The 13,341-nt window shown below is 46.4% G+C and overlaps 1 protein-coding gene across 1 annotated transcript in view; it reads right to left on the bottom strand.

The window, feature by feature from the left end:
- Window positions 1-4,987: 4,987 nt before the first annotated feature.
- stoml2 (stomatin (EPB72)-like 2) overlaps window positions 4,988-13,341 on the bottom strand; it is an 82,131-nt gene continuing 73,777 nt past the window's right edge. The window contains exons 8-10 of the mRNA XM_038790799.1: window positions 9,160-9,239; window positions 8,923-9,051; window positions 4,988-5,689 (exon numbers count right to left, since the gene is read on the bottom strand). Of these exons, the coding sequence (XP_038646727.1) occupies window positions 5,534-5,689; window positions 8,923-9,051; window positions 9,160-9,239 (365 nt within the window). The 3' untranslated portion in view covers window positions 4,988-5,533. The remainder of the gene's footprint in view (window positions 5,690-8,922; window positions 9,052-9,159; window positions 9,240-13,341) is intronic.

Raw genomic sequence — 13,341 nt, forward strand, 5'->3', positions numbered from 1 at the left:
TACCAAATGGGTAGAGGCATTCCCTTCCTGCACCAACACAGCAAAGACAACTGCAAAGATCCTGACCCACCACATCTTTACTAGATGGGGACTCCCCAGAAGCATAGAATCAGATCAGGGATCTCATTTTACAGGACGGGTCATGAAGAATGTCCTGACCATATTCGGAATCAAACAGAATTTTCACATTGCATATCACCCCCAGTCAAGCGGGATAGTGGAACGCATGAATCGGACTCTAAAATCGACCCTTAGAAAAATGGTACAGGAGAACAATTCGACTTGGGATTCAGTGCTCCCATTCGCTCTTATGTTCGTAAGAAATACTGTTTCGTCATCTACAGGTTTCACCCCACACACACTCATGACTGGACGCCCTATGAAAGGATCAGAATTCCTTTTAGGACTCGACATGACCAGCCCAGAAGTGACGGCCCTCACACACGAGAAAGCTGAGACTGTAAGGTCTGCTCAGCTAGCAGCCGCAGTAAAATTGGGTAAAAGGTGGAAACAGAGCAAGGCCTGTTTCAACAAAAATGTCCACACCACAGAATTTCAGGTTGGGCAACAAGTGATGTTATCTGTATATAACCCCAGCACGTTTTTGGCACCAAAATTTTCCGGCCCGTACTCAATTTCGGACAAAATCAGCCCCTCAGTATATAGGATAAAGTATCCCAATGGTAAGACTGCGTGGTTCCATATTAACCAGCTAAAGGCTTATGGAACACAGTCAAACCACTCGCACCATGTCCTGCTAGATGCAGCAGAACACCTCGCTCCGCCCACAAGAGACACATTTCCACCCTCCCCCTCACAGACCAGTTCCTCATCGGACTCGACCTCGACTCCATCCACTGACTCCAGACCACGCCCCGAAACGCCCACAAGCTGCCACAGCAGAGACAGTGACTGTGAGTGAGGACAGCCACAGCACTCCACCCTACAGCCCCCACTTCAGCGACTTCGACCCCGACTCCAGTGACCCCCATGGAGATCACTTACATTAAAAATCCAGACCCACACCCAAACCCACCACCCAACACTGACGACCCCAACAACGTTCCTTCAAATTTAGACCCCACGATTTGGCACAGGGACAATTCTTGGATAGAGGGTCCGCCCAAAAGGGCGCGAAGCCCTAAGACCTATTCTCGCCATCTAAAACTGTGGATGAACCGTCCACATTGATTTTCAAAGGGGCACACCTTGGGGCAATGCAAAAATTACATGCCTGATCCATACAAGGGTATGGGATCCGGGAATGACTTGATGTCTGACTCCCGACACGGCAACCCCTTTGCGAACCTGTTCGCAGAGGATAATGAATGAGGTGTCCAGATGATGAAGTATAAGGAACCGCTTGAGAGAAGCGCTGTCCTTTCTGATGGAACCTGCAGTATGTCTAATGTTTGCTTGTTCTATGTTTGTTTCATTCAGCTCAGAACGCCTAGGACGATTGGCCACAAGACATCCAGCTGAAAAGTTTGTGACCATCTCACATTCCCCCGCCATATCACTTGAGATGTCTTCTGCTGAATCGATCAATGTTCACGACTTGTCTTCTGTTTACAGATGATTTGTCCCCGACAACATTTAATCTGAAATGTCTGAAGCCCAGCTCAAGGCTTCACCCTTCACCCCACTAGGAGCATCTTGGCTCCCCCTTTTTTTTTTAGGTGCCCCTCTATTCTGAGAAGAGGCTGCAAATTCCACAATACATTCTTGCCCGTTTGTTCCAGGTCGCTCAGGCAGTGGAGAAACAGCATTGAGGACCCGCCCTGTCTGAGGACCACCCCTTTGGTGAGCTAAGCTCGGGTACAGCACAGCACGTCCTACCCGGGGATCCCATTCAACTCTTACCCGTCGCGGCCCATACGCAACTCATTAGACCTTTTTCATTTCTAAAGCTTGGTTTCATTTTTGTTTAAGGTATCCCTTCGGCCGCCACTCCATATGCTATTTACATCCACGAACATTTAGGGATGGTAAATTGCAACACTCTGGGAGACGGCTCGCACTGGTTTAATAGATAAGTATATGTCTGGTCCTAAATCCACTTTTGAAAAAAAAATGAGTGAGTCACATGGAGGTGACCATCACAAAGGGAAATTTGGAACAAGAGGACAGATATACTTAAAGTCGAGATATTAAGCTGAACACTAACAGATAATATACTTGATCCCATAGCTTTCGGACGTTCGAGAGAGGAACCAAAGCAACAGCACAGCAAGATCCCAGGAAGGAAAGAAAAGAGAGAAGATGAAGAGCACTCCAATTGCTATGTTTTTAGCTTTTGTGGCATCTTCGTGGACGCGAACCCCCTTTCCCACAGTACAACGTTTGCTAACTTCTCCCAAACCCAGACCACCCCCAGCCCAGTCAATGGTAACAGTACCCCGGCATGGTGTATCAGATTTCTGACATGGTACTCCTTGTCGTAAGTTTATAGAATCACTTTTAGCAATAGCGATCATCTGTATTATAGTCCAAACCCTCAGGATGAGGAAATGGAGAAGGAGAGCCTACCGCTCTCGTGCCTGAAGTGTATAGTGTGAGATCCCCTATTTTTGGATTCCACCAGTCCCCCAAACCCCTAGAAATGTAATCAAGATTTTATTTTTACACTCGATACCTTTGTAAAATAAAGAGATTCTTTCTATCAATGATGTACCTCTGCGCTCGACTGCCGAGTCAGAGAGAATGAAATGTAATGATGCTTCTGTGTGAATGATTAAGGGTTTAGAATGTTGTAGAATGTTTAAATATGAGATGAGAGTAGTTTATTGAGAATAGTTAGAGGTTCCCGATTCCAATTGATAATGCATGTCCCCTTTGACATAGCGCCAATCAGAAATTGTTAGTTAAAATTTTTTTGCCATAATTTAGTAAAGTATAGAAGTCAAGAAACTCGCTCAGGTCAGGGGACCCAAAGACACCGTACTTGGGTGATCCTTCATGATTTCTCATGAGGATCACAAGGAGGGAGCGTAGCCACCGAAGTTGGCCATTCCCTCAATACAAAATGGAGGAATGCAAAGCTTGCAGGTTAAAATGGACAAAGTTTGCAGCACAAGCAGGCTGCACCAAGCCAATGTGTATTCTGTCTGCTAAGAGAGCAGATAGTACCGAAACGAACATTCCACATACTAATGAGGCAATCTCCGGGACAGTTAACATAGTAATGGAACGATCCCAGGGACAATGGACACAGATAGGGAAGTGATTGCAACATTGTATAGGATACCAGACACCCCGGCACCAGCGGGTTCGAAGACAAAGCACCTGAAGGCCCGCCCAGTAGCCGAGGGACAGCCTCAGTATTGGGGGGATTCAAACAAATCGATTGGGAAAAGACCCAATCGATCCCCAGCAGATAGAGGGTCCGCTCAAAAGGGCGCGAAGCCCTGGGACCTATAAAAGACAGGTCCCAAACTTAGTTCGTTCTTCTTAACCAGCCCTCTCGACCAGCTTTTACCGAAGAAGACCTTGACCGAGAGAGAGGAGAGGTTTGGGACAGCAGCCACCAGCAAGTAAGTGTTTCACAACAATCGCTACCAGAGATAGACACTCCTGACCCCTTTTTAACCCGTACCAACGTGAAGTCTTTGGACTCAGTGCAGAGCAAGAGGCCTTGTCCCCTGATCCGGCAGTTCCTTTAAGATAAGTATTGGTTTATATAGCGATAGTAATAGTTTAGTCATCTTAGCGTGTGCATGAGTAAATTATAATTGTACTATAATAAACTAATTTGTTTGAACTTACTAATTGGTGTATGGTTTTATTGCTTTGAACTTGACCTTGAAACTTGTGGCGGTATCTTAACGATACCTGGCGACTCCAGAGCTAAGTAACGAAACAGAGCCAAATCGAGTGTTAAGCACACTCACCCAGAACGAGCAACACATTGCATAGTCTTGCTTGGTTTCTTGTACAGTAATAATAATAATAATGTTTATTGGTGTCACACATAGGCTTACATGAACACTGCAATGAAGTTACTGTGAAAAATCTCGAGTCGCCCCACTCCGGCGCTTGTTCAGGTACACGGAGGGAGAATTCAGAATGTCCAACTCACTTAACATCACGAAAGTGATGCTGGATGTAACAGTTCAAGAGGAATTTCATGGGAGGAAAGCCTCGCAGACACGGGGAGAACGTGCAGACTCCCACAGACAGCGACCCAAGCCAGGAATTGAACCTGGGTCCCTGAGAAACAACAGTACTTACCATTGTGCTACCGTTTATCATGCAATACTGGCTTCATAGAATTTACAGTGCAGATGGAGGCCATTCGGCCCATCGAGTTTACACCAGCCAGTGGAAAGAGCACCCTACTCCACTCTATCCCCAAAACCCCATCTAACATTTTGGACACCATGGGGCAATTTAGCATGGCCAATCCACCCAACTTTAGACTGTGGGAGGAAACCGGAGCACCCGGAGGATACCCACACAGACATGGGGAGAAAGTGAAAACACAGTCACCAGAGGCCAGAACTGAACCCGGGTCCCTGGAGCTGTGAAGCAGCAGTGCTAACCACGGTGTCATAGTGAACAAAATTGGTTCGCACATACCTGGACGTTATAAAAGGGGAGAACTGTAAAAGGCATAGGTATACTTTGTCTAGTGTTTGTAAACCTGGAAACTGCATCTGCAACAAAGGCTACTGAAATTCAGTCTGCACAGCGATACCGGGAACTTGGGCATATAACTTTGCCATATAAATGTGCAAGTTTCCCTGAGATGAGGTGAGCTCAGATTCAAAACAGCTAGCTCAGATATACTTACAAGTACTGAAAACAATCTTACACAAGAGAAATGGAGCTAAGAGGAAAGGAGGGTAAAACTGGTTTAAAGTACATCAAATAGTCAGCATAAATTACAAACCATTTTGTGAAATATTGTTTGACTTAACGCAATCTGAATTGCTCCCGAAAGGTGACTCATTTCCTTCTTCAAAAAAACAGGATACACAAGTCTGGATTCCAAAATGCCAATTTCTTTGTTTTATCTTTCATCACAATTATATCACTTGGTCACAATATTTACATTGGTTACTAAGCAACATAATCAGTCTCTGTTTAACCTTTGCCTTTTACTGATCTACTTATTTTTCCATAGACTTGACCTTTACGCTGCTAAAGTTAATATCTCATGCTGTGGTCACTTGCTCGTTCAGGTTTAACCATTTGCAAGCATGGCGATTACCAGTACCCATCCATCCACAAGGAAAATTAACACAGTGAAACGTTATTTGGTGGGAGGGAAAGAAATAATTATAAAACATTTATTTTCTCTTTCAGGAAATTTGACATACTGATCCCATCAGTTCAGAAAGACCTTTTTTTAATATCCATGATGCAGTTGTACAGGTGGAAAATAAGCTACAGACACCCAACAAAATCAATTCTTCCAAGGGTATAAAAGTGTTGTGCTATCAGCATGACACGTTTTCATCTCAAATTTCAAAACAGTTTGAATCTGACATATTCTGCAGTTGCAATTTTCATCCGTCATTCAGTAGAAATTTCAGACCATTTTTGACTTTGGAATTTCATTCCCTGAAGGCAATGTTTGACTTCCACCAATCAGTTCGGGTGACTTGTCAGTCTGGAAGACATCCATTGTTAGTTTTTCTTGTATAGCTGCTGATCTGTTAGTCAGGGTGCTGTAAATTCCCATGGCCTGCGACGTACACAATGCAGATAGTTTAGTATTCAACAAAAATAGCAAAGAAACAGCCAAAGCAATGGAGAAAAGCAAATTACTGCGGATGCTGGAATCTGAAACAAAAGGGAAAATGCTGGAAAATCTCAGCAAGTCTGGCAGCATCTGTAGGACGAGAAAAGAGCTCACGTTTCGAGTTCGATGACTCTTTGTCAAAGCGGAGCATCGGACTCGAAACGTTAGCTCTTTTCTCTCCCTACAGATGCTGCCAGACTTGCTGAGATTTTCCAGCATTTTCCCTTTCAGCCAAAGCAATGACTGCACTGACAACATACATTTTAACACAAAGAACATACACCAATTAGGAAATGACAAAAACTCACAGGCATTAAATTCAGTGACTAATTTTCAGAAAGGAACAAGACTTCATAATTAATTTGGTTCATTATAATCATGAATTCTACCAAATAATAATGAAAAGATGATAGGACATTCCTAGCAAAGGATATAACTTCCTTTAGACCACCTGCACTCCCAGCCCTGTCATCATTTTGAATGTGGGTCTGTTCAACGTATCAGTGCATTATGTCCCATTTTAATCTTACCCTCCTTCACATACTGCCTAACAGAAAACATGTGTTTACTGCAGAAAGAGAAAGTATCAGCGAATACCAAGAAAAGCACAGCACTGAAGTCTGTACATTTTTAAACTGAATGTAAAGAGTTATTCAATTAATGTACATCAGAGTAATGGATAAGTTTGTTGGCACACATAACCAAACTATTTCCGTACAAATTCTTTCTGTAGGAAAAAAAGTCTTGGCTTCATGGAGGTGTTCTTTAAATAAAGTTTTCAAATTGTATGCAGAGGACTGCACAGAATCTATTAGTAAATTTTTAAGGACTTTCAATTTGGTCAGAACAATACAGTGTAGTGTGGCTCTGAATTAAAGATCAAGAAATGTTTCCAGGTTTGGCCCCTGATGTGTTAAGTTATCAAGTATCAGCCATGGCAGCAATAGATAACCAAACTGGGGTTCCATATCCTAGATGACAAGGTGGGAGGGGGTCAGTCTGCTTTTCAGTGTCCCCCATAGGGCAGTGGTGCGCTGGACAAGTTTGGATTTGGCTGTGATGCCAATAATGAAACAGCTTTCATCTTCTTTGGGCTCACAAATGAAAATTGACAGCTGCATCTTCGGAAGGTTGCTGCCACTTGTAGAAACTTCAGCCAGCAGACTGCAGGTAAGGGGGAAAAGAAATGCACCCAGGAACTTGAATTTGTAAACTGAACCCGAATGTGCTTTGATTTACAAGTGGTACCCGATGAAACACAAAAATCCATGTATGCAAACAACATCGATCGGTCTAAACCACTGTGCAGATATTTCCTAAAAAAACTAATTAGTTCAGCATATCCTCAGGCCTTTGTATATCCAAGACAATTGTCCTGATTAGTACAAGGAACTTTATGTATTCATTAATTTTATCCCTGTGCTTTAGAAGTTTACAAATAATCAGTGCCCAGGGGCCTCCGATTTCCAGGCTTACCCTGTCCACCAGCCTTTATGAATGTAAAATTTGACACCTTCAGTATAATTCATATTTTCAAAGATTTTTAGATAATCATGGTTTGTGTCACGACCAACTCCCAACCACTTTTGAGTTTTTAAAAATGCATACTAACTGACTCTAATATTTGCCACTCTCTAGACTCCTTTGGCACAATTTCTATTCGTAAAGCTTTTTGGACATTTTGACTGTTTGCATCGCTATTTCTTCAACTTTCAGGTATTCCTCAAGTATGCTGGGATGCATACCACCTGTGACTATTGTTAGTCTCATTTGTTTTATTCAAAGTATCTTTTTGGCATACTTGTCTCTCGTAACACTCTTTCAAATTTTCCCTCAAACACCCCTACAGTCCTACTCAAACCTTGTAGTGTGAACACGTCACCCTCATTCCTTCATTCTCAAGTAATCCCATTCTTTCAGTTGTCTTTACAAAAGCCGTATTACTTTCCTTTATGTTAATTAACAGCGTTTTTTACATTAACCAGTGAAACATTTTTTTTGTTCCTTTTCTATAACTTTCATACTTCGGTTTTATTCTGTATCGTTCCCTCCATATTTATTAGCTGCCTCTTTGTCAGTCTCATTTTTGCTATAGTCCCTCTATTTATCCATGGCTCTCCTGCTTTTGAAGTACCTCTTTGCTCCCATAACATCATAATATTTGAATTCCATTTTTCCAAACAATTAGCCATTGAAATTAGTTATTTCCCAGTCCAATACTTACCTGATATTTCTCTTATCTTCAACTAATCAATTAGATTACGGACTATAGTTCCCAAGTATTCGTCCCTCAGTTTATTTCCTGTTTTGTTACCCATCACGTCATTCATGAAGATTAATTCTGTGTTCTTCTCACAACCAACTGTTACTTATGTGGAACTGGCAATTAACACACAAGTCCCATGAGATAAAGATTGCTCATCTGCCCTGTGCATTGGCACAGTATAAAAATTCTATATTTCAATGACACTGGCAATCTATTTCCATCAACAGGTTGTCAAATTAAAATCAGTAATAGCTCCCAAAATCTGAGATTAAAATTGAAAAATGCATGGTTTGATTAATTTTCTGATTCAAAACATTGATCCAAAGTTCTAATTTATCACCCTCACCGAGAGATGCTCAAAATACATTCAAATAAGACGTCGTGGCCAAACTATCAAACTGTAACATAAATGGATAACTTCAAGACTTCTGAAAATGTATATTTTCAATAGAAGAGAAACATAGAACATAGAACAGTACAGCACAGAACAGGCCCTTCGGCCCTCGATGTTGTGCCGAGCAATGATCACCCTACTCAAACCCACGTATCCACCCTATACCCGTAACCCAACAATTTAGCATGGCCAATCCACCTAACCCGCACATCTTTGGACTGTGGGAGGAAACCGGAGCACCCGGAGGAAACCCACACACACACGGGGAGGACGTGCAGACTCCGCACAGTGACCCAGCCGGGAATCGAACCTGGGACCCTGGAGCTGTGAAGCATTTATGCTAACCACCATGCTACCGTGCTGCCAACACATCAGACAAAAGCCTTTTAATGAATAAAATAGCAAAACGCAAAACACCATTTAGGTTGCCACTGATGCAAGTTGTTTGTTTTGGGTTCCAAGTACTTAACAAGACTGCATCACCTTAAATCTAAAACGTTAGGCTATCAATCTTACCTGTGTCACCATGCTACTGATATCACCTGCATTTGAAGGAAGAAGAATTGTATTGCTCTGTTTTGCCAGGTTACTAAAGGCAGACACATACTGCTCGGCTACACTCAATGAGGCTGCTTGACTTCCACACTGTGAATCACATGAAGGGAAAAAAATAAGTGTAAATTCTCGTTCTTTCTTCATTCCATTTAAAATCAATTTAATGTAATTCAGCTCTGAGGATTCACTCTTTAATACCTGTTGACGAAGAGCTTCAGAGAGCATTTGAATGGCTTCCGCTTTTGCCTTTGCTTTTGCTATGAGTGCGTTAGCTTCACCTGTGAACAATTACAGAAATTAAATATGAAAATTCAAGCATAAATAATCAAAGTCAGAAACAGCATTTATATGCAGCAAACAATTCAATTCCATTTTTAGCATCAATATATTTTTTACCAACAAATATTTAATAAGATTGACTTGGCAGATTTTGGAGGATAGTGAACCAGATACCAAGTAAAATAGCAGAATTCCATAGTCTAAGTCATAAATATATAAACTGGAAGATTAGAGAACTCTGAAAGGTAGTTTATTTTGATTAAAGTACTAAATGTAGAAATGATAAACCATGATATGGTCTTTCAAACGGAATGAATAACAAAAATAAAATTTAATTAAATCGCCTCTTTGTGCTTAGTTTTGGGCTTTTGATATGTGTAAATTTAATATAATCGAGACAAGAGGTTATAAATACAATGGTCAACACATTAACTTGTAATCATTCCAACAGATAATTTCAAACTACAAGCTACAAATTGTGGCAGTGAAGCTTTAGTAATGTATAAATATCACTGTGATCAGTGAGGTTTGATTATAACCTTACATAGGTTATTTGTTTTAAGGCAAGTTTATTCAGAAGGAACGAGAGGCGGGATTCTCCGCGATCGGTGTGATGGCCCGACGCCAGCATCAAAAATGGCCGCGAACCACTCCGTCGTCGGGCCAACCGTAACGTCGGAAAACCTCTGACTTGGAAGGGGCTAGCAGCGGCGTGACGCCATTCGCGACGGCGTCACGCGTGCGCTGTCAGTGACGCTGCGCAGCGTTGCTGCACAAAAGATGCCCCCGCCGGAGACCCGGCAAAATAGCTGCCTGCCGCGTAGCGCCGGGATTCCAGGAGCGCGACATTGAGGCGCTCCTGGGCGCAGTGGAGCAGAGGAGGGAGGCCCTGCACCCCGGACACGGCTATGGGCCACACCAAACCTCAGCCGGCACCTGTGGCGGGAGATGGCAGAGGCCGTCAGTGCCGTGACCGTGACAGCCAGGACAGACATCCACTGCCACAAGGTGGTCAACGACCTAGTCAGGGCAGCCAGAATGAGTACCCCCCCCACCACCGACTGCAGAAGAATCTCGTTCATAACAACCAGGAGCGTGAGATGACCAGAGGGGGTCCACCTGAAGTGTGTCCCCTTACCGTTCATGAAGCTAGCGCCCTGAACATTACAGGCGGACCTGAGGATCGGGAGGTTGCGGATGCAGAGGTCGGAGGCGCACCGCCAAGTGAGACCCCCCACTTCCTGCCCCATTTCCCCCCTTTCCCAATTCCCCCTTCCCCCCTTTGCCTCTTGCCCCATCCTCGTCTGTGTGTCTAACCATGCATGCTGTATTGTGTACTGCAGGAGCAAATGTCGACCCACCCGTCCCTGCGGATGCCGACCGCCCCCGGGACGTGCCAGGGCGTCCACGGGGCAGGGATAGACCCGGCCCATCGAGCATACGACACTCCCACCCAGTGTCAGGGTGCCCACGAGACAGGGATAGACCCGGCCCGTCAGACATACGCTGCCCCCATCCAGTGCGGCGACGCCAGTGGGCCACACCCAGCGACGGCAAGAGCAGCCACAACAACAGGCCTCCATCCCAGTCAACCTGGGACACTGACACACAACACACGTACCCAGGAAACCCACATATGGGACACACCCACCCAGGACACACCCATGCACAGGACACACCCACGCACAGGACACAACCCCTCAGGGCACCCACACACAGGGGACGGACGGACAGGAAACACCACTCCAAGGGACCCCGGACTTTGGGTCGGATGAGGACCTCGACATTACGCCACAGCTATCTCCTACACCCTCCACCATCGCAGAGACACTCACCTCGGTTGGGCACTTTAGCAATGAGGCCTCTGGTACACTAACTGATGCGCACAACACAGCCGTCCCGGTACAGCAGGTGGAGGTAGGAGCAGCCGAGGGGCCGGACAGCCGGAGGGCAGCCCGGCGCAAGCAACCATCTGCCACCCAGACGGGTCCCGGGTTCCTGGAGTTACCACACCCACTCATAGGCCCGATGCAGTCACGGACCCAGGGACGATCGAGCTGGGTGACGGCCAGCTTGCGGCAGCTGCAGGTGGAGGAGTCCACCCGCGTGCAGGAGCTGGGAGTGGTGCCGGTCATGTGCGCCACCAAGGCCGACACCGCATGGGTGGCGTCCGTGGTGGAGGCAATGGGGGCGACGGTATCAGACATGGGGAGCAGTATGCAGGGCCTGGGGCTTTCTGTGCAGGCAACATCCGTGGCCCAGGACATGGCTACCCTCTCACAGGAAGCCATGAGCCAGAGCCTACAGGTCGCAGAGGCGCTCAACGCCGTTGCCCAGTCTCTGCAGGCAATGCTGCCCTAGTTACAGGGCAGGAATCACAGGAGTCCACCTCCAGCTCTGCTGTACAGTCTGGGGAACCACCTAGACATAGTCATAGGGCCCGTAAGGCCAAATAATTAGACACTGAGTAAGTTGGCACAGGTGCAGGGCAGAGTAGTTATAGGGGCTAGGGCACGTGGATGAACTGTTTGTCATTAAAATCACTTTCACACCTACAGAAGCTCCCTCTGTGCTCAGTCTGATGCGTGCAGGGGTGGGGTGAGGTGAGTGCCAGTGTGTGTGAGGGGTGATAAGACGTCAGCCTCAGGTGAGTGTGCCCCCCCGGGTCACCCTCACCATCCCCCCGGGCAGACGACAGACCATGCGCTGCAGTGTCAGGGCTGCATGCAGGGACGGTCCAGGTGGAGGGTGGTACTGTGGCCATGAGTCAGGCATGTCTAACGATGTGGAGCCCGGAGCTCATTGCAGAGCGGGTTGTCATTCATCCCCGATTGCCTGCAATAGACACGCTTCCACTGACGACTGTGTGAGCCCGGCCCAGTGTGCCGCAGGATGTGCAATGGAGGGGTGGTGTGCATGCAGGTGATGTGAGGGTGGTTGATGGTGGAGTGAGGGCGGTTGGTGGTGGGTGGGAGGGGTGAGGCTGGTGCCATACTGTGCTGTCTGTGCTCATACTCGGCAATTCCCACGCCCCCCTAGTCTGTGAACTGGGCGGCTATCAACCCGTCCTGTGCCCGCTGGCCTAGCCATTAACAGTGGGCAGCCTAAGGTCCTACAAAAAACAAAATCCAGGGGGGGCTAGCCCTCCCAAACCTACAATTCTACCACTGGGCGGCAACAGCCGAGCGAGTAAGGGGATAGATCCAAGAGCCAGAGGCCGAGTGGGTGCGCGCGGAGGAGGCCTCCTGCATGGGGACCTCCCTCCGGGCCCTCGCCACGGCAGCACTACCATCCCCACCCAAAAAACACTCCAGCAGCCCGGTGGTGACAGCCACCCTCCAATCCTGGAACCAACTGCGGCAGCAATTTGGCCTGACCAAAATGTCGGACAAAGCTCCCATCTGCAACAACCATAGGTTCACACCAGCACTGACTGACGCCACCTTCAAAAGGTGGAGGCAGGATGGAGGGACACTGACAGTCAGGTACCTATACACAGACGGCAGGATCGCAACACTGGACGAACTGACAGTGAAATTTTGGCTAGCCAGGGGGGAACGGGCTAAGGTATCTGCAGCACAAAAACTTCTTATGAAAGGAGACAAGGACGTACCCACAACCGCCACGACAGACACTGCTGGAAGACCTACTGGACGCAAGTATCCTAGATTTTTTTATTTTTAAAAAAAAATTTAGATTAGCCAATTATCTTTTCCAATTAAGGGGCAATTTAGCGTGGCCAATCCACCTACTCTGCACATTTTTGGGTTGTGGGGGCGAAACCCACGCAGACACGGGGAGAATGTGCAAACTCCACACAGACAGTGACCCAGAGCCAGGATCGAACCTGGGACCTCAGCGCCATGAGGCGGTTGTGCTAACCACTAGGCCACCGTGCTGCCCTGCAAGTATCCTAGATAAAGGGAACTGTAGCGACATGTATGACCGACTGGTAGAAAGGGACGACACCGTACTGGACGCAACAAGAAAGAAATGGGAGGAGGACCTGGTCATTGAGATAGGGTGGGGACTCTGGAGCGAGGCACTGCATAGGCTCCACTGACACGTGCGCAAGGCTCAGCCTGACGCAACTAAAAGTGA

The sequence above is a fragment of the Scyliorhinus canicula genome, chromosome 3 (assembly GCF_902713615.1).
Source record: "Scyliorhinus canicula chromosome 3, sScyCan1.1, whole genome shotgun sequence".
Classification (NCBI taxonomy): domain Eukaryota; kingdom Metazoa; phylum Chordata; class Chondrichthyes; order Carcharhiniformes; family Scyliorhinidae; genus Scyliorhinus; species Scyliorhinus canicula.